The 24,508-nt window shown below is 39.5% G+C and overlaps 1 protein-coding gene across 2 annotated transcripts in view; it reads left to right on the forward strand.

Annotated features, from left to right (window-relative positions):
* The window catches only part of abcc3 (ATP-binding cassette, sub-family C (CFTR/MRP), member 3), a 68,506-nt gene that overhangs the window by 35,309 nt on the left and 8,689 nt on the right, over positions 1 to 24,508 (forward strand). Inside the window, exons 9-26 of one of the 2 annotated variants that reach the window (XM_073489075.1) lie at positions 2,703 to 2,880; positions 3,002 to 3,163; positions 3,301 to 3,393; positions 4,018 to 4,221; positions 6,099 to 6,245; positions 6,332 to 6,419; positions 6,737 to 6,803; positions 6,893 to 7,019; positions 7,181 to 7,357; positions 7,592 to 7,759; positions 9,994 to 10,177; positions 10,286 to 10,394; positions 10,628 to 10,784; positions 13,762 to 13,969; positions 14,500 to 14,810; positions 21,632 to 21,831; positions 23,118 to 23,244; positions 24,066 to 24,167. In XM_073489075.1, the coding sequence (XP_073345176.1) occupies positions 2,703 to 2,880; positions 3,002 to 3,163; positions 3,301 to 3,393; positions 4,018 to 4,221; positions 6,099 to 6,245; positions 6,332 to 6,419; positions 6,737 to 6,803; positions 6,893 to 7,019; positions 7,181 to 7,357; positions 7,592 to 7,759; positions 9,994 to 10,177; positions 10,286 to 10,394; positions 10,628 to 10,784; positions 13,762 to 13,969; positions 14,500 to 14,810; positions 21,632 to 21,831; positions 23,118 to 23,244; positions 24,066 to 24,167 (2,809 nt within the window). Of the gene's footprint in view, positions 1 to 2,702; positions 2,881 to 3,001; positions 3,164 to 3,300; positions 3,394 to 4,017; positions 4,222 to 6,098; positions 6,246 to 6,331; positions 6,420 to 6,736; positions 6,804 to 6,892; positions 7,020 to 7,180; positions 7,358 to 7,591; positions 7,760 to 9,993; positions 10,178 to 10,285; positions 10,395 to 10,627; positions 10,785 to 13,761; positions 13,970 to 14,499; positions 14,811 to 17,200; positions 17,260 to 21,631; positions 21,832 to 23,117; positions 23,245 to 24,065; positions 24,168 to 24,508 lie in introns of those variants that run through there. The other variant, XM_073489076.1, reaches the window with a different exon arrangement.

A 24,508-nucleotide genomic window follows, 5' to 3' on the forward strand; every position in this document is an offset into this window, starting at 1 on the left:
CTGAAGCCTTCATGGTTCAACTCTGACCTTTGGGTCACGTGTTCTCAGTAGACTAATCACAACGTGTCAATACAAGAAAAAAGGAAAATGTACATCCTCTGCCACTAGGAGGCTCTGTTAAAAGATAATAATTTACATAATATGTGCCATGACAGACATTAACACAACTTTCAAAACAGTATTTGTCAATACACAGTAAAATGTGCTAAAGGTTTGCTTTACTGAAAGCCCAGTATTCACCTATCACCAGGCACTGCAATTGGTATGAGCCTAAATGATAAGCAACACCACTCTGTAACTCTGCTACACCCTTTAAGCTGCCTTTAAATCCTATACTCACCCTAGCAAAGAGCAGATACTCAGCAGCTTGGCCTCACCTTATATCTACATTGTATCTACTTAGGCTAAACTACAGTGGCTGGCCCAGCTGGCTTAATTAGGCAACTTTATCTGAATGCCATGGCCCGCTCAGTATTCCAGCTGTCATTCCTGCTTATCCAGCTCGATTAGTCTTTCAGGTAGTGACTTGTTATATCAGAAAACCTCTCCACACCATTCTCGAATCTAAACCACCTTTAAAGTGTTGTTGGATCCTATCCTCACCCAAGCAAAGAGCAGATACTCAGCAGCTTGACACAACCTTATATCTACATTGTATCAGCTCAGGTTAAACTACAGTGGCTGGCCCAACTAGCTTGATGGGTAGCTTCAGCTGAATGCAATGGCCCACTCAGTCATCCAACCACCATCAATTCCTCTAGTATTACCATTAGCTATTAGTTAGCAACCCCTCTGGTATAGAATATAAAATAGAATATGCCTTTATTGTCACTATACACATGTACAATGAAATTGTGAATGGCTTTCTCTTCAGGTCAGTAGAAACAAATAATGCAAAGTAAGAAAAGGAAAGTATACCAAATAAAATATATAGTAAAAATATACGCATATATACAGTAAAAAAAGAAAAACAATAAAAATATATAAGTATATACACTGATCAGGCATAACATTATGACCACCTGCCTAATATTGTGAAGGTTCCCCTTGTGCAGCCAAAACATCTCTGACCTGTCAAGACATGGACTTAAGACCTCTGAGGGGGTCCTGTGGTGTCTGGCACCAGGGCGTTTTATAGTGGATCCTCTGGGTCCTGTATGTTGGGGGGTGGGGCCTCCATGGATCAGACCTGCTCCAGCACGTCTTACAGATGCTCGATCAGATTGGGATCTGGGGAATTTGGAGGCCCGGTCAACACCTTAGGCCCTTAATTGTGTTCCTGAGCAGTGTTTGCGGTGTGTCAGGGCACATTGTCCTGCTGGGGGGCCACTGCCATCGAGTAGTGTTGTTGTGATGAGGGGGTGTACTTGGTCCACAACAGCGTTTGGATGGGTGGTGCATGTCAAGTGGCATTCACATGAATGCCAGCACCCAAGGTTTCCCAGCAGAACATCACATTGTGATGAGATGATCAATGTTATTAACGTCACCTGTCAGTGGTTTTAATGTTGTGGCTGATCGGTGTACTGTATACAGTAAAGACAGAGGTAGCAGCTTTAAAAGTGTAACAGCTATCAGAAACGTTTCCTAAATTATGCCTTTAAATGTCTTACCAAAGAAACAAAACATTTTTTTGTTGACTTGGGCCCACAATACAAGGAAGGTTCAACAGTGTGTTCCAGCATCTCAGTACCACCCCCCTGATTCTGTGAACCTGCACACTCATTTCAGTGCCACAGATGATATTTTGTCAGAAGACATCTCAAGTTTCTTGACTACAACTTCTGTGTTGTCAGAAGTGTCAACAATGTGTTGCATGCCAGCAGCCAACTGATGAAAATACTTTGCATGTTGTATTTTAGGAACAATCAGCACGTTAGAGAAAGCCACAGATGATTATTATCTTTGGAGGGCATGCAAATTGAGCTCTGACCTGCTCTGACCTGCTCACAGCAGGGAAGCAACAAAGCTGCTAATGTCTTTGCCAATGTGAGAAATTCTGAAAAATTATTTTGGGCATGGTTCTGTTGTCAAGCGAATGCTTTAAAGTGGTATTAGGGGTCAGCAGTTTTTCTGAGTGCACAGAGACCAGACTGTGTCTCATAAACAGAAGTGGTATTATTTCAAGACGTCATTGAAAGTTTACAGGGAGGGCATGAAGAGAGACTGGAAAAGGTGTCATGTGGGATCTACATCTTGTTTTTCAGTAAAGCCTCACTGCAGTGCTCTGCAGGTTGCTTACCATATTACAGACCGTCTGAGGCAGGTAGACAGACAGGTGTTAGCAGTTGAATTGTTGAGGCGCAATTTAATAGAAGAATGGAGGGAGTTCTGCATATCAAAGGTTTAGTGTCTAGATGCTTTTAGGTAAGTAATGAAGTACTGAATACATTTCAAACTTTTCACTTTTCTACATCCAAATCCCATCATTTAACTGAATAACAACACTGTCCTTATACAGCACACTCTAGGCCTGAGGCTCAAACAGCAAACACATTATTATTTACATAAACTCCAACCTAGAGATAGTGTGGTATAGTATAGTTTTGCATGGAAAAAAGATGTGTGTGTATCTACAGACCAAGTGGGCATGGCATAAAAAGTTAACTATTTGCCATTTATAACACAGCTGTTTACAGATTCCTTTAGTGTTGTGGGTGTAATCTAAAGGAATCGTCCCTTTTGTCACTCTTATACTGTAGGATGCTGATCTCGTTCACAAAACAGAAGGGTGTTCCTGATTGGTGGGGTTACTCGCTGGCCTTCCTCATGTTTTTCACAGCCTTCCTGCAGACTCTCATCCTCCACCGTCACTTTCAGTACTGCTTTGTCACAGGCATGAATGTACGCACAGCTGTCATAGGAGCTATCTACAGGAAGGTATCCACAAAATTCTCATGCATAGCACATTTCCTTAACAGATACAATACTGCTTCAGAGAAAATAATCTTGTTACAATGTTGAGTAAAGTTGTTTTTTTTCCCCCATCATTGTTCTGCAGGCGCTTGTGATAACTAACGCTGCCAAGCGCTCGTCTACGGTGGGAGAGGTAGTCAACCTGATGTCTGTGGACGCACAGAGGTTCATGGATCTTACCACTTTCCTCAACATGTTGTGGTCTGCTCCACTTCAGATTGTTTTGGCACTTTATTTCCTCTGGCAGGTATGCTCACACATTATACATGGATTACTGTAAATAGCACAATACATGTAGTTATTGAACACAGGAGACTTTTGCTTTATCGCTGTATTTATTTTGAATTATATTTGCATTGATTTACTGACTGCTGTATTTTATAGAACCTCGGTCCATCTGTGCTGGCTGGGGTGGCTGTAATGGTCATGCTGATCCCTTTTAATGCTGTCATTGCCATGAAGACCCGAGCCTACCAGGTGGGAACTTTAAGAACAGGACATGGTTATAATTGACTGTTATTGTTTATTGATTGTCAATGGAACTGCAACTCATAAGCACATATTGTTTTTTGGCAGTTTTTTAAACTTAATCTTTCATTTTTGTGCAGACGAATGGTATTGTCCCCTATCAGTTACATTGGAGGCACATTAAGGAGAGATCTTTTAACGGCTAGTATGAGCAGGAGGTTGATTACAGCAAGCAAAACTGCTTCAGTGTTCATATGGGCACCTGACTATTGTTTTAAGACATTGTTTTATTGTGAACCTATCCTTTAATTCATGATACTAGTGCCTCAGTCAAAAGCACGTCTGGTTTTGTGAATACCAACATCAGCTTCAGCTTTTCCAAACAACAGAGTTCAAACTCTCATTTTGTTTTAAGTACATTGAAATATGCTGATTCCTTTGCAAAGTGTACTGTAATTCAATCAAGTGTGAAATACGTAATTCTGCATGATTTGACATTATACATGGAGTCAGCACTTCAGAGAAGTATCCTTTGTCCACTTTCCAATATGTTTGTTGTTTTGTTAGTCTATTAATTGCCAGATAAGGAACAATATATCTTCTTGTCTCCATCTTCCGCTTGCTCTCTCCCAGGTGGAGCAGATGCAGTACAAGGATGCTCGCATCAAGCTGATGAACGAGATCCTGAATGGCATCAAAGTCCTAAAGCTGTATGCTTGGGAGAACTCCTTCAAAGAGAAGGTCCTAGCCATCCGACAGAAGGAACTCAACGTGCTGCGCAAGACAGCGTATCTGGGGGCGCTGTCAACTATGGCCTGGACCAGTGCCCCTTTTCTGGTAGGTTCAGTCCTCATGTCTGAATACTGTCTCTCCCTCAAGTATCTTTGTTATGTGAAATTAATTGGTAATCTGTTCCAGAAAATCCACACAGGCTGCCTGAATTTCTTCAAAAATGTCTTTGTATTTGCTATTTCCTGAAGATTACAACATGCTCATCAGCACTGTTGTTTGTCATCAAGGGCTTGCCAGAGGAACTCTTGTTGCCTCTAGCAGCTTATAAATCATGTTTGACAGCTGTAAATACAATTTGCCAAGTGTTCAGATAGCCTAGTTTGTGGTCCAAAATTACAAAGGAGCTTTTGTAGAATCTATTTCAAGAACCTGGTGATGAAAAAGCTACTTTGTTAAGAAACTACAAGTAGAAAAGAATATACGGGTCAGTTGTGTAATTGATATAATTTAATAGTTCATGGCCTAAGGCAGAAGGAGTCAGAAACCTAGCGCATTTATTTTTCAGCATAGTCCCCTCTTACATTTACACACTTTGCCCAGCACTGTGGAGCATACAGATCACTTGTTAGCAGAATCACATTGTGAACACCACTCAAAGTGAATTTGGATATTTAAGTAAGCATTTGAAAGCAGCATTGGAGCACTATAGTTGCAATGCTGTCAAAATGCACAACTTTTAGAGTATAATTGTATAAAAAAACAGTGACCCATTGTGGGCCAATATTGCACTTACAATACAGGGTTAACTTAACCCAGTACCAATGGGGTGTTTGATGCATTATCAGTTGTTTTAGTCCAGTAATTCAGTAGTAATGTAAAATAACACTGACACTGGGTCATAACATCTCATTGGTACGGGGTTAAAGGTCCAATATTTAAAAGTTTAAAGCTGCTGTAAGTGATACATTTTTTTTTTATCAGAAATACGAATTAGATAGCAGGAATGCACAGAGAGCAGGATCCTCCTGTTTGCTGCTATGTATGGTGATTATCGCTGCGCATTCATGTGGTGATGTAGAAAGGAGGGAAGGGATTGCTAACTGCAAAACGTAAAGGAAGTTAGTTAAAACAACGACAAGGCTTACAGCAGCTGTGAAACATTAAAAATGATCACATTATCTACAGAATGTGAAAAAATAATAATATAATATAAAAAACTGACGTTTTGATGTTATGTCAAAGACGTTTATGTATTGTGTTGCAGAGAAGTCTTCTGAAGTTATCATGCTAACCGGCTAGCGTCGTCTATCCTGTCTTGACTTGTACTACCACACTTTGTACTACAACACGCAACAGTCTGATAGTATAGCCCCGATGGTATCAGCTGGGAGAGGTCTCTGAGCTTTTAGTGTACTAAATAACAAAATAAACTCACAAAATGTTGAGAAACCTTTAAACCTATTTTCCTTCTTAAACAGGAAATATATAACTGTAAACCTTCTGCAATCAAGTTTCATTATTTTATTGAACTATTACTAATTGAACTGCCTCGTAAGGTCAGTGTAAAACACACTCCATTCAAACTCAATATAAAATAAATAAAACTCACAAACAATCTCACACTTTTCCAACAATCACCTGTGGTTTGCTCAAAAATAAATCCCTAATTTACTGAGTTAGATAAGAAAATATTTCGGCTGCTTTTCCAAATTGGTGATTAGCCATCTTCTTTTCACTACTCTCCTGCTTCACGTGTCCCTGGATCAAGAGTGCTCAGAGCAAGTGTAAATAACTGTGTCCCCATCATTAAACTGGTATCCCTCAATTTCAGTAACTTTTGATAATGAGGTCATTGATGAGTCACTGATTGAATCACATGAATATGTAAATGTGTGAAGCATCAGCAAACTGACTGCTGTACATCTCTCCAGTAAACTGACAGACCTTGTTGTTGAGTGGCCTGTTTACCGATGTGTTTCCAGGTTGCCCTGACAACATTTGCTGTGTATGTGACTGTGGATGAGAACAACGTCCTGGATGCGGAGAAGGCCTTTGTGTCTCTCTCACTCTTTAACATCCTCAGGTTTCCTCTCAACATGCTGCCCCAAGTCATCAGCAGTATGGTACAGGTAGGATCTGTTTTTTTCTTTTCTTTTACTGTATGTGTTTGTTTACAGGTTTCATTGAGTGCCTGTGTGTTTATTCTGCATTGCAGGCCAGTGTCTCACTTAAGCGAATCCAGTCTTTCCTGAGTCACGATGAGCTGGACCCAAATGCTGTAGAACGAAAGAACACAGGCACAGGTAAGATTAAACACTGCTCCTTTTTTCTTGTGTCATTGCTTATGCTTTAAACAGACCTCAATGTCTGCAATATATTGAAAAAGTGTGCATTGTTGTTATATGTCATCATTCTTTTGTGTTAATTTCGTAGCTATTTTAATTCAAGGCTTAAGGGCAAAATCACCACATTCCACTCCCACCCAGTGACTCAGAGCTTGATGAGCTTTTGGATGACTCATAGTTTAAAATCTTCTTTTAGTATTTTATCCTGTCAGACAGACTTCATCACACTGTCGCCAGTTCAAAAGGAAATAACGTGACGTTTTGTCGCTCAACAGAGTTTTCAGTGACAGTCATTAACGGGAAATTCACCTGGGCTAAAGAAGATCCTGCTGTTCTCCACAAGTATGTCATGAAAAGCCACATACTGTCATGTGTCTGTGTTGTCATTCCTGAGGCTCTTCTAAAAACATGTGTTGACTATGTATTTGTAGTATAAACGTGATGGTGCCCCAGGGCTCCCTGCTGGCAGTGGTGGGTCACGTCGGCTGTGGGAAGTCCTCCCTAATCTCTGCGCTGCTGGGTGAAATGGAGAAACTGGAGGGAGATGTCTCTGTTCGGGTAAAACTTCACTTCATGTTTCATGTTTTTAACATACCAGCAAGTAACAGTATTAATTTATTGTCTTTATTTTACCTTTTCATTCTTTAAAAACTACACCACTCAATATTCTCATATTAACAATGGATCAATTGAACATGTTTGTGGGCCTCTCTCCTCAGGGGTCAGTGGCATACGTACCTCAGCAGGCCTGGATACAGAATGCCACGCTGAGAGATAACATCCTGTTTGGAAAACCCTACAATGAGCAGAAATACTCCTGCGTTCTGGACGCCTGTGCCTTAACTCCTGACTTGGAGGTCCTGCCTGGAGGAGACATGACTGAGATAGGCGAGAAGGTACTTTCATTTTCCGTTCTCTTACTGAGTAAACACTTTTTTTGTTTGTGTTTTCACGTGTCGGGTTTGGTTCTGGTTTCATTTCAGCAAATCTTGATGTCTTTTGATTCTAAGTTTCTTCACATTTTTCCACCATTTGATTGAGGCTGTGTCCTGAGAAACACCCTTTGTCTTTTACTGAAAAATCCACATAGTATCTTAACGCAACTCCGGTGACATATCTCTATCCTGCAGGGCATCAACCTCTCCGGTGGGCAGAGACAGCGGGTGAGTCTGGCCCGATCTCTGTACAGTGACGCTGATGTCTACCTGCTGGATGACCCACTGTCTGCTGTGGATGCCCATGTGGCCAAACACATCTTTGATAACCTCATTGGTCCAGAGGGGTTGCTAAAAGGAAAGGTGAGGAGAGTCGAAATCAAGGTTTTCATCTTGTTTTACTAAGAACTGTGCATACATCAGTTTACAATATAAAAATGCCCTGTAAAAAAAAAAACTGCATGTTGTCAGTAGATATATGACATTTACCATTAGTCCTTATGGTGATTTGTTATGCTATTTGCTGGATAAACCTTTCATGAATTTGACTCTCAGCGTCGGACCAACATTCAGGCTTGCATAGCTAAGAGTAAGGCAGTAACAACTGTTGCATTTTGGTAGTCATCGAGTACTCCCTAAAAGTAATCAAGTAGTTGATTATTCGCAGGAGATGTATCATATTTTTTCACCCAATAACAATGATAATTTCTTGTCAAAAACATCTAAAATACAACCAGTAGTGTTAACTAACATAGCTGGGATCAACCTGGGGCTAAGTGAAATAGCAAAGTCCTCGATTGTTTAAAAATGAGCTGGATCTGTTTGGACTAAAGCTTCATTATTCTTGATCTGTTTGACTACAGTAACAATGTGACTGCTTTCTTGCGGAGAGTCTGTCCTTCTCTAAATACCTCAAATTCTGTTGCATGGCATAATAAAGATAATTATTTTAGCAAATACATTAAAAAAAACAACCAAAGTTGAGCCCTTTTCAGACCAAAGCTATGAGACGAGTTGAAACTTGCAACTTCTTGCAATGTGCCAATCTGCAACATTCTAAAAGCCTGCCAGTTCACACCTAAGAGACAAGACAAGACAGTGTATCATCTCAGCTGCAACAACTGTTTGTGCCTACGTGTTAACCATAGGCTTTTTGTGGTTGGCTATAATTTGATGTGCTATGAATGAGCATAGTGATAGAGTTACATTTGCATTCTGTAGTAAAGATGAAATGGCGAAAATAAAAGGTGTGTGCATTACAAAGGGAGTGTGCAGGAGAGAAAGAGAGTGGTGGAGAGAACTATAGTTGAGTGAGCGAGCGGTGGAAAGTGGATGTAAATGCGAGTGGAGCAGAGGAAAAGCAGTGAAGTTGTCAGTTAAGCAGTAGACGCTGATTACATTGATTACATGCATTATGTTCTAAAACCAGACTTGACAAGCTGAGTTGCTTGTCAAGCAATCAGCCGGCCTGAATCATGCTGCAACTTTCCCCTGCAACGTTCTAAATGAGTTTTGTCACGTCACAAATCTTTGGTCTGAACTGAGCTTTATGTCCACCTTTGGTCATTTCTAATACTAATGTGAAATAAGTACATCATAATGATAATCATTTTTCACTTTTTACTGCACTGTGTTAGAACCACAGATTCACAGATTTATACTCATATTTATTATTTATTAATAACAATACATTGCCCACACTGTTTATGATTACACCATTTATATTTGTACATATTATGTATATACGATTCTATCTCTATTTCTACCTTTTTATTATATTGTTTATTTTTTACTATTATTATTGTTTATTGTTATATTGAACTGTCCTTTGGCTGCTGTGACACATAAATTTCCCCATTTGCGGGATTAATAAAGGAGTTCTGATTCTGATTCTGATTCTGATTAGCCTACAACAATGCACAGTGTGTTCACAGAATAATTGACCAGGTGAATATCAAAACCATCAGTCATTTCTGTGAAGCCCCCGGCTCAGTGTAGGATTTTTATCCATATGCTAGTGACATTACTCTGTCTGTTTTCCACCAATTTCATCCGGACTGAAATATCTCAACAACTGTTGGATAGACTGATAAACTTTTGTACACTCGTTTATGATCCCATGAAAATGACAACTTACTGGCCAACTGGTGATCTTGATGTTTTATTCAGCACTATCATCAGGTCCAATAATTGAAGTTTATCTCCAAATACCTCACAACATTCCCATGAGCTTCAGTCGTAACATTGTAAACATTATACCTGCTAAACTTGTTTTATAGCATACCAACATCAGCTGTTGGCATGGCTGTAGACTCTTGTTCCAGTAGAAGTTGCATCTTATCTTTTTACTAGAGAGGAGGCTGCTTCTTTTATTAGTTTATTCCTTGTTGGTTTTTTATATTTATGGTACCATTTTCTGATAAGAGCTGTTTGACTTCCTGTGTGACCTGATTCTGCTGGGAAAGCACACACTGAATATGTCATTGAAGTTGAGCTTATAATAAAAGGTGTGCGTATGTTTGACTGTGGGTTTGTTTTGATATCTGTATGTGTGTAGTTTGTAAGATGACAATGTGTATTTTGTTGTTTGTCTCCAGACACGTATTCTAGTGACACATGGCATTAGCTTCCTGCCCCAGGTGGATAACATCATGGTGATGGTGGATGGCAGGGTGTCAGAGATGGGCTCCTACCAGGAGCTGCTCAATCAGAATGGAGCCTTCGCTGAGTTTCTCAGGAACTACTCCCTGGATGACATCATAGAGGAGGACGAGGCCACTGGTAGAGAAACATTTGCTTTTACTCTTTTCTCATATATCTCATATCATTTTTATGGTTGAGCTTCTTTGAAAAAAGCTTTATGACATAATGCTCACAATGCTGTTACAGATGAGTTAATTGAAGATGGAGAATTATTCCCTGAAGATGCCCTCAGCAACCACACAGACATGGCGGACAATGAGCCAGCGATCAATGAAGCCAAGAGAAATTTCATCAGGTAGTGGAAGGATTTTAAGATTTTAGTTTCTTTACCTGTAAGGCTAGACTTTTTCATACATTCTGCATTTATCTGGATATGATAAGGCACACAGCCACTGAGTGAATATTATTATTTGTCCATCAACACACACAGCAGACATATTCTTGAATGCTGTTCTGGTGGAATTTTTTTGTAAATGGCATCCTCCGAATAAGTTCCATACATTGACATTGTTTTTCCTCACTTTACAGGCAGATCAGCATACTTTCAGCAGATGGAGAGAACCCCAAGTCCCGCTCAGTGAGGAGACACGGATGCAGCCAGAGGAAACACTCAGAGCAACAAGAGAAAAAGAAATCTCATGATAAGGAGAAACTCATCCAGGCAGAGACCGCAGAAACAGGCAGGGTCAGTTATCAAATCTCTTTTCTCTTCTCATGCAAATATCTATAACTGCCTATTTTTATTTTCAGGGTTTTTATTTACAGATAGACATTTTGAGGAACTTTCCTCAGAGACTAGGAACTTTTGGAGGAACTGAGTGCATTCACACTACAGGGACCAGGGTCTAAATTACAGCTCAGTGGGTAGTCCAAAAGTACAGGAAGTTTGGTGGTGGGGCTTGCAACGCTTAATATTTCAGATTGTTTGCTTACTTGAAGCATTTTATTTCAGCCACCATTTAAATAGAAATTGGCATTTTGTGGGATTTGACACCCCCCACAGTTTGAGTGCAACACTACAGTTCTAAAAACAAATCCCTGGTCTGTAACAGTTTGTCAGACGTAATGTAGGTTCTAACTACAAACCAAATTCATTACGTCATAGCAATATTATGTCTTGAAAACTTGTATCTTGAAGTAAACATGTATGTATCACTGTGATCCTACCCTCTCACTGAAGTTACACAATGCAGAAACAAGTCATAGGGGGGCAGAGTGGCTGTGACAGAGACACCATTCATCCAATTACAAGACACTGTACCATCAAAATGATTTTGAAGCTGTTATTTTAAAGTCAAATAGTTAAATAATGTTGCTTTAAAAATCTGCAGCAACAAACCATATTGTTTTTTTCATTGTGCTTTGATAAATCATGAAAGAGTTACAGAAGAAAGCATACGACAGATGGACCGAAGACAAAAAAAATCTTGTAAAATAGCCATCACTTTTTCATACATCAGCAGACTAATTTGCCTGATCCTGCAGTAAGAACACAGACAACAGACTGGAGGAACCTAAAATAAATAAAATGAAACATGGACCCATAGAAATGTTTTTGTCTGATTATATTTCCCATTTAAACATTACAGATCATAGACACATCATGCTGCAGACATACCAAATCAAACACAATCTGATATCTGCATCACAACATAATTAATGTTGCTCCAAGTCTATCATCAAAACTGAACAATCATGTATTGTAATGTCATAGTTTAGTGATTCACTGAAAAAGACTCACATCTACTGAGTGGGAGTCCTGTACACAACCCAATCAGCCACCAAAACTTATTCCAGGTGTTGTTTTCGATGCTGTTTTCGTAAGTTGATATGATGGTCCTGGAGCAACATTAATTGTGATGTTGAGGAACAACACCAACGCAAATCTGTAAAGAAAAAAAATTATAAAAAGTAATATGTTGATAGAACAAGTTCTCAGCAATCATGCAATATTTCAGTGCAACCTCCTGAGTTTTTACTTTTGTCAACAAATATGCTTTTTTCCTGTCATTGCTTAGTTTTTGTCAACACCGTCAGACACCGTAAAAAACTAATTATTCCTATTTATTTATAATGAATGCCCTGATGCCCTGAATCCATTCATGCCCTTCATCAGGGCATTAATGTTATTCACTGTTTTCTCATCCATATTATATTTACTTAGAACTTTGACATTAAAATTTTTGAGTCTTGTTATTACCAGCCACGACAGCATCAACTGGTAATGTTTTCACCATGTCTGTATGCGTATATGTGTCATCATGGTAAATTATGGTCCTGAAGACACTGTGTGTCACAGGAACTACCACAGAAGCAGACTGAGTATTTTGCCAGGTGTTTACGTGTCTGTCTGTTTGTGGACAGATTTTTATCAGCACGAAAGCATCAGAACTGTGCAAGATGCAGTCGTGAAACTTCACAGGTGTGTAGGCTAAGTTTAAAGATGGGTGTGGTCTGACCCATGAGTACTGAGCACCGATGTAATGATGGATTGACTACTGAGTACTCATGGGTTTGACTGTCTACATGTTGACGGCTTTGCTGCTGATGTGATCCCCCTGCAAGATGGGCTCCAGTCTTGGAGCCCAAAGTTTGCTCTTTTTGCCAATTATTTTCCAGTTTGTTTATCTCCTTTTTTATCCCCTGAAGTTTATTTTTCAAGGCTTTCATGTTTTGAAACTTTGAGCATCTTGGTTTTCTTGGTATTCTCTTCTTCTTTTACATCACCCCTCTATGAATAGCTGCTGCCTAGCCATAACTTCCTAAAATAAACAAATGAAAATTCATTTAATGGAATTACCATTAAATTAGTGTGAAGTTAATTTTGTTTAATCTGGTGACATTTTATAAAATGTTTGTGAAATGGTGTAACTAATTTCATTCATGGTGTTAGTCAGTGAGGGTCACATTCATGTTGGTATATGTAGGCCTATTTGTGGAGGAATAGGGGAGTTCATGTATATTTATTATAATCAAAGAGGGTAACATGAAACATTACAAGCCATATTACTGTTTATTGTGATCCTAAATTATATTTAAAGCTCCATTTAGGGAAGATTTGGAAGTTTTTGTCAACACCGTCAAACTATTTGTCACCACTGTCAGACAGCAAATCTGACGGTGTTGACGTCTGACGGTTTTGACAAAAACACCCTTTTTTGAAGAGACTCATGAGTTGTGTACTGGAGCCATCGTGTTTTCTGTCTGTTGCTTGCTGCCTCCGGCTTCTTCTTAAATGCATACATTTATGTCATAATTTATAATAATCCTTGTTGACATGTCATGGTTGTGACAGTAGACACATCAATAAATATGTAAAAATTATTGAACAAATACCACACTTATCAACAATAAGTTATATAGCAATAGTTATAGTTATATTATTTGTGTATTCGTGTATTCTTGTGTGAAAGATCCATACATGATCAACCATGATTATTTTAAACAAGAAAATATTATTAATTTTCAACAGAATTAGCCCTTTTCGTTTTGCCGAAGTCACAATATACAGTTCTTTATCACCTCCATAACATTGCGATAACACACTATTACACTGTTATTTTCAAGAAACATAAAATCCAAAAATACCAATTATCTACATAAGAAAACTTTTGTGAAATTTGTGATTTTTGTCTGTTAACTGCTGTGTCACTTCTAACCAGGTGAAAGCAAAGGTGTACCTGGAGTACATCAAGGCGGTGGGACCTCTGCTGTCGGTGTTCATCTGTTTCCTGTATGGTTGTCAGAGCGCCGCGGCCATCGGAGCAAACATCTGGCTCAGCCAGTGGACTAATGACGCCTCAAACAATCAGACTCAGGAGAATGTTCATATGAGGGTGGGGGTGTACGCAGCACTGGGCATTGCACAAGGTAAGAAACACTAAGTGTTACAGTAAGAACTGAATGAAGTAGGGCTTCATTTTAGAGTTAATTTAATGTGCTTCCACATCAAGGTGCTAAAATTATTTTTGAACCTGAACTACTTCGATGCTTCTTCCACCCACACAGCTTCTTGTTGCAGAGTTTGTTGAAATTAACTGAATGTATTTGCTAGCTAGACATTTTAAAGGTTTCTTTATATAAAACAAGCTCAGGGGAGAGCTCAGATGCTTTGGGCTAAAGGATATTCACCAGAGATAGCTTTAATACACACACATTACATCTACATGCAACAATAAGTATGCATTGATATTATTTGCTGTTTTGTGTTGGTTGAGTGCATGGAGGCTGTGGATATGGAGCATAATGTTTGACTGCAGTTCTTTTACAGTGTTGCATCTCTACTTTCAGGACAGACACTTCTTGTGTCTACTAGTAATTCCATTGCTTTCTCATTCCACATTATAACCTTCCTCTCACTATCTTACTCCTCCTACTCCTCTGGTTCATCCCTACCTCAGGTATCCTGGTTATGATTTCTTCCTTCACACTAGCCATGGGAAACATCGGTGCAGCCAAGAAGCTGCACAATAATCTGCTGGTCAACAAACTTCACACGCCCCAGTCTTTCTTTGACACCACGCCTATAGGACGCATCATCAACCGCTTCTCCAAGGACATCTACGTCATAGACGAGGCTCTCCCAGCCACCGTGCTCATGTTGCTGGGCACCGTCTTTGTGTCTCTCTCCACCATTATAGTTATCATTTCCAGCACACCCATCTTTGCCGTTGTCATTGCGCCCCTTGCTTTCATATACATATTTGTCCAGGTACTCGGAAACTTTTCTGACATCAGATGATCCTTTATGCCTTCATGTTCCTCTTTTTTTATTCTTCCTCTTCCTGGAATGGCATGCCGCATGCAAGTTGGTGCAGCAGCTTTTTTTCTTTAACTTTCCCTTTTTGGCTTTTGTTTCTCCAAAGCCTGTGATGTTGTCCCTGACGAGCGTCCGGGGCTGTGATTATCTCCTTTTCAATCATAAATTTTCTTTGCTCTCTCCGCAGCCAAAACACTTCCTGTCCTGCCCGCAGCCTGCTTTCACACACACCCAAACACACTCATAAAGACATGCACACTTTCCTGTTGAGCAACACAGCCAGTCCCAATATGCATACAATACACGGAAGTTACTTCAATGTAAAACCTGATCTTAGAGTACCAATTATCAGAAGTAATTTTACTCAGGCTTTAGTGATCTATAACCTCCCTCTAGTGGTTGAGTGTTAATACAGCTGGATCTACTTAGTTTAATGGGTCTTTACTGTAAGCCAGTGTGACTGAGATTTGATTTACATTTTTCAAAGTAATGTCTATGGAGCTGTTAATGTCACTAGTGTGTGATGCACATGAGAATTATGTGTTTTTTGAAAGTAGAGGAGAAGTTGGCTGTCCATACTCCAGGAAGTTTGTAACAGAGTGTCTGGGGTTCTTGTATTCGAAAATGTTTTGTGTTTTAAGTCAATGGTTAGGGTTTGACTCAGTACTTCCTGCAAGAAAGAAGATAGCAACATGTACAAATTCATCAGATATGGTGATAGTTAAATTAGGCAAAGATGGAGATACACATGCAATGACTCTGTGCAAACTTGACTCGCAGATATTTGTTAACTTCCTGATCAGAAGCACAATTCTATCTTTCCTAAGGTGCAGTTGTATAAGAGGTTGGATTAGGAGGGGTGCACTGATCCAACCATTGGAGAAGTATCAGCCATGATGTGACAGATACAATTTCTTTGACAGTGTCATCATAAAATTCAGTGTTTCTGCTGTAGAGCTGCAATGATTATTCAATTAATCTATTAGTTTATCGTAAGACAATTGGTTAACAACTATTTTGATAATCAATTAATTGATTCAGTAATTGTTCAAGCAAAAATGTTAAACATTTGCTGGTTCCAGCTTCTTAAGTGTAAGGATTTGCTGCTTTTTCTTGTCATTTATGACAGTAAATGAAGAGTCTTTGGCAGAAGCTATTTGAAGACGTCTCTCTGGGATCTAAGAAATTGTGATGAGCGTTTCAATTTTTTTTACATTATATAAACTGAACTATTAACAGATTAATGGAAATACTCATCAGATTAATCGATAATGAAAATGATTGTTAGTTGCAGCTAAGTTATATCCATTCAGTTATAGCGAGCTTCAGGTTTTACTGCCACAGCATTCCCTGGCCTCATTCTACCTTACGTAAAAAATGTTTTGACAAGTTTCATGTAGTACTACTAATACATTAAATGAAGGTAAAGTAGTAGCTCACATCAGTCATTCCCAATCAGCACTACTCTCATCAGTGTATGTTGATGATGGTTCTCAGTCATGCAGGTCATGGTAATTCTAAGTGCTATATCGTAGGCAATTGGACTTGTTTCAGTTTCTTGAAGGTGAGGTGAAACAAGTCCAGACGAATCTCGTCAGTGTAGCCATTGCAAACATATTTGCTGCTAATGTGTGACACTCATAGGAGGCAGATGACTGAATGGGCTGTTGACTGAATTCACACTTCTGCAGATATTATAATCCCCTGTGAGTGGCCATGTGTAGCCACAAGTCATGAGACGTTATGATGATAGTAGTAGTAGAATCTTTTTTTCTGATACCACTTTGCCCCCCTCTGCTTTCAGGGAACTGTGCTGGCCCGCAAGAAGTGATGCATCTTTTGTTTTCTCTTTGTTTAGAGCACACACTTTGTAAATATCAGAACTGGTATTTAGCTCTAGCAGTATTGACCACCATGGAAGCACACACTAAAAGGAAGAAGGCACACAATTGAAAGTGAATGAACAATGATTTAAAAACAAAGTACTCTATCTTACTTTTGTTCTCATAAGGTTTTTTAAAAAAAAAGCCACAATCAAGTACTGAATGTGACTCTGAAACCTGTAGTGACAGTGGAAGCTGCCATTTCATTAGACATCGGAACGGCTCCTAATCTATTTAACGCAGGTGTTGTTGTGTTGTCACACTTGACCCCTCCCCCTCCCCTCCCCCCTTCTCACAGGTGTGCTGTTGTTGGTTAACTGCCTGCTGTGCCGGGCCTACAGTATGCTGCACGCAGCCAAGCTCATGCACCGCAACATGCTTCAGGGGGTCCTGCGAGCTCCGCAGGCCTTCTTCGAGAGCACCCCCACTGGGCGGTTACTAAACCGCTTCAGCAAAGACGTGGATGCTATAGATGCTCACATCCCAGACAATATTGACATATGGATGCGCACTTTCTGGTACACACTGAATGTGCTGCTCATATGCTCTGCCCTCACCCCAATGTTCCTCATAGTCATAGCCCCATTAATGGTGTTCTATTGGTGGGTTCAGGTAAATAGGAAACGAGTCTGCTAACTCATTAATATGACATGCATGTCTGTGAGTGATGTTGAGTGTGTGTGCTGGTAGACTGTTGCATGTGGTTGAAGCGTTGATCATTGCTGTTCTAGTGCTGTAGGTGCAGTGTAGTTTGGTCCAGTAGTCAGTGGATCAGGGGCCAGTCTATAGCTTTAGATTGTGGAAGCTCTAGTCTTGGATCTGTTAGTGACACCAATCATCTTTTAGAATGAAACAAATCATAATATTTAAATCTAAATTTAGTAATTTTTTATTTATTTAATTTTTTCAAATTAAAATTCTAGTTATATGACATTAATCATCAGAGGCAGGGTTGCTCTGGAGGCACAAGTAATCTCACTAGATTTATTGAATTGTAGATTCATCTAATTTATACAGGGAGTACAATGTCCAGTCGGCTGTTGATTTGCTACTCAACTTTCTACAAACTCCTTTCTAGAATGGGTTAGATAGGATCATTTCTAATCATACTCGCTCATCTGTTAAGATCATGAGGAAAGGGACGGAGGGACCTGTTTACCAGTCAGGCTTGCTACAATAACTTCTGCCCACTGAGATTTAATGAGGTTATTCCTGCCACAGGAGCAGCTCTGTCTGACAGCAGTTGTTAATAGTGGTGTGTGTAATGTTCACCACCTCACAGGGCTCAGCTCTTACTTTTATAAGTGGATACCAGGCATCAGCTTTTGGTTCCTGAGACTAAAAGTATGGTCGCCATTTTTAGTCACCTTATATTTTGTATTGATTAAGATACTATTAATGAAAATGTGACATAAAGGAATGTTTAAAAGCTCGATTACAGTAACTAAACAAAATCTGATACCTCACAGAACTTAAGTCATCACCGGCTTAGTGACTTTATCAGCAGCAGTTTTGGGTCAATGTTTAAATATCACTAATGCAACAAACATTGATATTTTGTCTTGCTTTGGGGTGCACGATTTCCTTTTTTCTGTCATTATTTTTTTAAATATGTAAAAGGTCGCATATAAAAACAACAACAAATTATTCTTCCCTCATACTGTCCATTGCTAAAGCACTTCTACTCACCCTTTCTCTGAACGTTTTGTTTTAGTGTTGCTTTAAGGCCCCCTGCCCGAAAAACCCAGTCTGCTCTGATTGGGAAGCTCTTACAGGCATGAGCGGGCACCACTCAGCATGTCGTCACATTGGCTCTGCTGGTGTTTTTTTCAAACCATAACCGTGCTCAGGGTGTGGCTGAGGGCGATGAGTGTATAGTTGTGACATCATTGTGACGACTTGTGTGAAGGCACAGTTTCACAGGGCTGTGTGTTACAGTATTTATAAAGCACCTAGACTTGCTTTATAGTCAAACAAGAAATGGGAACCAAACTTTTTACAATATGGGAAGTTAAAAACGTGGTTTCCACTGATGGCAATCAAAGGCCAGGAGTTGGTTGCCAGTTTCTCAAAAGGTTGCCAATGGCAACCTGGCAATCATTAAAACTATGATTGTGGAGCCCTGCTGTAGTACCAATAACAAGGCAAATTCCAGATCATCCAACATTCATTTCTGCTAAATAACTGCATGATTTAGAATTTTGAATGTGAATCTGAATATTTAATTATGACTCAACAAATTCTTATTTGTGTTAATAGGTATTGCATCAAGTTAAGAGTTTGTGAATGTAGGGGTTAGCATGAAAAAGTATTATAATGGCCATTTTAGATTTGATAATACAGTTTGTAGTGATCAAAACACACTCCTGTACTTGACCTCAAGATGGCACAGTTTGGCATATTTCTGCTATTACATCTAGTTAAAGGGGCCATCCACCAAATTGACTCTTGAAGTTCAGTTTGTTTGTTGTATTTATTCTATTTTAAAGCATTTCCAAAACACTTATAATTACACTTACACTTATAAATCTGTTCGATTTCAAACACAGATAATCTTGACTTGAAATCATCAGTCACAAATCAGTTAAAACATTGTTCAGGTAGTTTTTAAAGAGATTTTGGAGCAGAGATTCATGGGGCGTTTAGGGTCTGTATGCTCACTCACATTTATACTAACTGGACGTCCAAATGACTAAAATCAGCCGTACTGACACAAGCTCATTGTATTGCTATGGTTTTGTTATGGCATCGATCCTGCATGGCCCTTTATCTTTGCTGCATCATTTCTCTGTAATGACCGGTGGGGGGGGGGCAAACCATTCACTATATTAATATGATGGCACATGTAATGTGTTCAAAAAGTTTCCATAAACTTTTAAAGAAAATATATATCATGGCGGTCTTGAGTTCCAATGATTTCTACAACTCTTATTTTTCCTTGTTGGAATGAGTGGAACACACACTTCTTTGGTTCAATAATGAATTTATTCATTATGCACTGATGTGCCTCTGGAGGTAGTATCAGAGCCGCAGCAGAGGCGAGCCGGCATCTGTGTGAATGGATAAGTCAGAGGTGCGGTGCGGGGGCATGTCAATCTGATAGTGCTCATAGTCTGATAACTAAACAGGTCCTTCACTCATCAGATTAAACAGAAATGACCCACAAAGCAACATTACAGGAACAAACAACAGTAATGTGGTAACTAGTAGTGTCGTTGGCAACTTATACGAGGAAAGAAAATACTGCAGTTATACGTGGAGAAGTGTCTGTCGTCCTGTCTGTCTTACCGACTCTTCGTCACATTTCTGCCTGAAAAACAGCGTCTGTCCCCGGCAAAAAACTTTAACTCACCAAGTGTTTGTCTCCTTCCACTATTGTGTTGTTGTAGTTACTGTCTCACGGTGACGGTCAGCCCTCCCGACCGAGACTTCAGTGAACTTTTCCCCAGAAAACAGCATCCCTCCCCCGACTGACAGAGTCAGGCAGCGTCCTGTTTACTGATGGAGATTATGTAATTGTGTAATTTAGAGCAAAAAACGTGACTTTGTCCCTTTCCAGGATGCATGGTGGGTCAGGATCTCAATCACAACACATTATAACAGCATCCATATGATTATAAACAGTCAGCGGGTACATGTTTAGATTAACAGGAGGACACCGAGGGAAACACGTTGAAAAAACCACACAGATCTGAACGTCATGATCTGTACCGTCATACTTCTTTTGGATCCGCAGCGCCGGCGTGCTGGATGAATTGACACACTGATGTGGCTTCACGCACTGAACTCTGTTGTCATATTTATCAAAAATTGGTGCATTATTTGGCCATAATTAGCAGCAATATCTTTGGAGGCGAGAAGGGGGGGCCTTTAACCCCAAGAACACCATACCTACTGTCAAACATGGTGATGGTAGTATAATACTGTTTGGTGTTCCAACAGGACAATGATCCCAAACACACATCAAAAGTGGTAAAGGATTGGCTAAATCAGGCTAGAATTGAGGTTTTGGAATGGTCTTCCCAAAGTCCTGACTTGAACCCCATCGAGAACATGTGGACTGTGCTGAAGAAACAAGTCTGTGCCAGGAAGCTAACAAATTAAGTTGAACGTAAACAAATATGTCAAGAGCAGTGGTTATAAATTCAGCCAGAGGACGACCAGAAGCTTGTGGATGGCTATCAAAAGAATCTAATTGAGGTGAAAATGGCCAAGGGACTTTTAACCAAATATTAGTTGAGTTGCTGTATGTATATTTTTGACCCAGCAGATTTGGTCACATTTTCAGAAGACATATAATAATTTAATTATTGAACCAAACTTCATGAATGTTTTTTGTGACAAAGTGGTATGTGTTTGACTCATTTCATCACAGAAAAGTGAGAGTTGTAGAAATCATTGGAACTGAAGACTGCCATGATATACGTACATGTTCTTTACAAGCGTATGTAAACTTTTGAGCACGACTGTAGATACAATGGGGAACTAAGCTATTAACATTTTCAAAGTAATTGTATTATTTTTATTAGGCCAAAAATTTGCTTTCAATGCAGAAATATGTGTGATGAAAACAAAACACCTGCGGTTTAACATCAGTGAATGCACACATATTTATTCCGAGTGTAAGACATTCTCCTAACTGAGGTGAACTTTCCACCTTTGAGCAGCTAATATGACATTGGTTGGCATCTTATAAAAAATTAGTAAACTGGAATATCAAATGAGCACCGCAGGTGTTTTGTTCATACAGGCTTCCTTTATTACTCAGCGTGTGTTTGTGTGTGTATGTGTGTGGGATCATCTGTGTGCGTCATAACTGTTTTTAAATATCTGATCATCTGAGAAGACTTGTTCAGTTGTAATGTTGTGTTTGTTTCTCGACCTCTGTAGAGATTTTACGTCGCAACGTCTCGGCAGCTAAAGCGCCTGGAGTCAGTCAGCCGCTCTCCCATATACTCCCATTTCTCTGAGACCGTCACTGGCTGTAGTGTAATCCGAGCCTATGGCAGACACTCTGCCTTTATTCTGATGAGTGATATGAAAGTGGATGACAACCAAAAGAGTTACTACCCTGGTATAGTGTCCAACAGGTAAGTGTCCTGTTTCAGCTCAGCAGAACAGCAGCAGCACCACTGTCATATCTGCACCGGAAATATATATACTTTGGTGTTAGTGACAAGATATAACATGCTAAATTAGCCTGGCATCGGCAGACTAATTCACAAATGTGTATTAGTCTGGAAACTATCAGTTCATTTTTGATTTCAAAGGGCATTATTAAGGGGCACAGACCAACATGAATAGGCCTACAACTGTTAAAAAAACAGTATAGTGAAGTAACAGTATAGTTTGTAAACTCACATACAGGAGCTAAATATGATTTCACTTGCTGCAGTGTTAACTAAGTACTGGTCTATACTAAATATAGAGAGCACAACTTCCACCTCTGCTTAAAGGTGGTATTGATAACATAAATGTTGTCCGACTCATCTGCCCCCTCAAGTGGTTGACAGTTTTTTTGCACTAGGTAACGTTGCTAAGGCTAGCAATCAAACGTTAATGTCGCTAATGCTAGGTAGCTAAAATGAATGTTGCTAACGCAAGCTAATAGTAACTTTGCTAGCACTAGCTAGCTAACTTTAGGGCAGTACAGTATGCTGGGTGCATACTCACTTAATCTTAACTTCATACAGTCAGCCATTTTTATCGATTGTTCTTGAAATTCACAACTACCAGGTCTCTTGATCCTGATTAAACACAGATGCCGCATGATACCAACCGTGTTACTCTACTGGCTCACAACAGAAAACAATTAAACCATTTTGGACCCGACAACATTTTCAAATTATTGATTAACAATTATGATAATGTTTTGAATGGTCTGAACCTCTCTACATCCTCTGTAGATGTATTGTGTTTTTTTTTAAATGATTTGTCTACATTAAAATGTTATCAATAAGATCTTAAATGATATACTTTTTCACAGTAGACACGTTCATAGCAGGAAGGCACATGTTTTACTAAAACCATTAACGATGCCTCTGTTCCATGTGTACCAGTAAGCCAGGCACAGTATCTGGGCCTTGGAACTGGAACATCTACATATGATCAATAATGTTATTAATAACACCTATGCTTTTTCTGCAATCTTATCAATATTTTACAATCAGGGTATTCACTGCAGGTGTTTAAAATCAGCAATCAGAGCACCAGCTGTGACAAAAGCAAACTTTGGTGTGACCAGAACTACAACATGCCTAAAATAATCTTATAGTAGTAAATTATAATATCTCTGCACTTACAGAAGCTGAGTTCCTCAGTTCTCCATTAAATCCGATTTATCATAACTTCAACCCGCTGTAATACTGTCATACAGGTGGCTTGGAGTGCGTATTGAATTCATTGGGAACTGCATCGTGTTGTTTGCTGCTCTGTTTGCTGTGACTGGAAAGGAAAATCTGAACCCTGGCCTTGTGGGTCTGTCAGTGTCCTACGCTCTACAGGTACATAATATGATCTATCTGTAGCATTTAACTGTTTACACAACAAATAACATATATCAGCAGCTGAGGTTAGTTTCCTTTAAAGTCCTATCATAGGTCAGAAAGGTCAATAAATGGTGTCTGTTCATGTGTAAAAGTGCAAGTTACCCTAACACTAACCTGTTCACTAACAGTCCAAATGTAAACAAGCTAGCAGCTGCTTTCATTTTACATGGATTTATGGTGCGTTCCCTTGCAAGTCAGAAGTCGGAATTTGCAAGTCAGTATTCCTGACTTCCAATCTAAAAGTGTTGCAGTGCATGTACCACCCTTCCATTGCACTTTTCCATGCCATAAGTTTGACTACAATGGAACGCAAGCCATTTAATTGCCAGGGCTCACCTCCCCATGTGCAAAATAAGTTCCCTCTGACACCCTTTTGCAGCGTCACCGTCACTGCATTCTGGGTTAAGTGCTGCCCAAGACAATTGTGATTGATTTAAAGAAGAAACATGACTCCAAATTTCTACTATTGCTCTGTATTAACTGTGCTATCAAGTTCGCTGTCAATTTTCCATAAGGTGTCAATGTTGTGTTCTGCTGCAGATCTGTAGGTTTCAGTCAGCACTAATGAACCTTTATTACCAGATTTGTCCTTGCTTTATATTGTATTAAATTGAATATCTTAGGTTTTGGACTGAATTGAATACGTCATAAGCGTGCTCTTATTATTTTCAAATGTTTTGAACTACTCCATAATCTTTCCACATAGCCTCAGGCAGCAGCAGAAGTACCTACTTGGGATCACTGAAATACATTCGAGCGTGTTTTGCTTTTTTTAGGTGACCATGTCTCTGAACTGGATGGTGCGAATGTCTTCAGATCTGGAGAACAACATCGTCGCAGTGGAGAGAGTGAAAGAGTACTCTGAAACAAAGACAGAGGTATCTGGTGGTACTTACTCTACCTGTGTGTGTGTGTGTGTGTGTGTGTGTGTGTGTGTGTGTGTGTGTGTGTGTGTGTGTGTGTGCATATAAAATGTGTCCACTTCTGTCCCTTTTGGAGCTAAAGTTGGACTGTGCATGTGTTTGCTTTCCAGAGTAAAATAGTGTTGGCTTTGTGCTACAGCTAAAAAGTAGGAATTTACCCACATTCCGAGAAAACTGTCCTGCTGCCAAGGCATGTTCTCAAACAACACAGGTCCTATAAACTAAAACTAGATCCAGAAATGTGAGATCACCTGGTGCCAACAAGGGCCCCTCTGATACATATCTGTACACAGTGT

The sequence above is a fragment of the Pagrus major genome, chromosome 20 (genome assembly GCF_040436345.1).
Source record: "Pagrus major chromosome 20, Pma_NU_1.0".
NCBI lineage: Eukaryota > Metazoa > Chordata > Actinopteri > Spariformes > Sparidae > Pagrus > Pagrus major.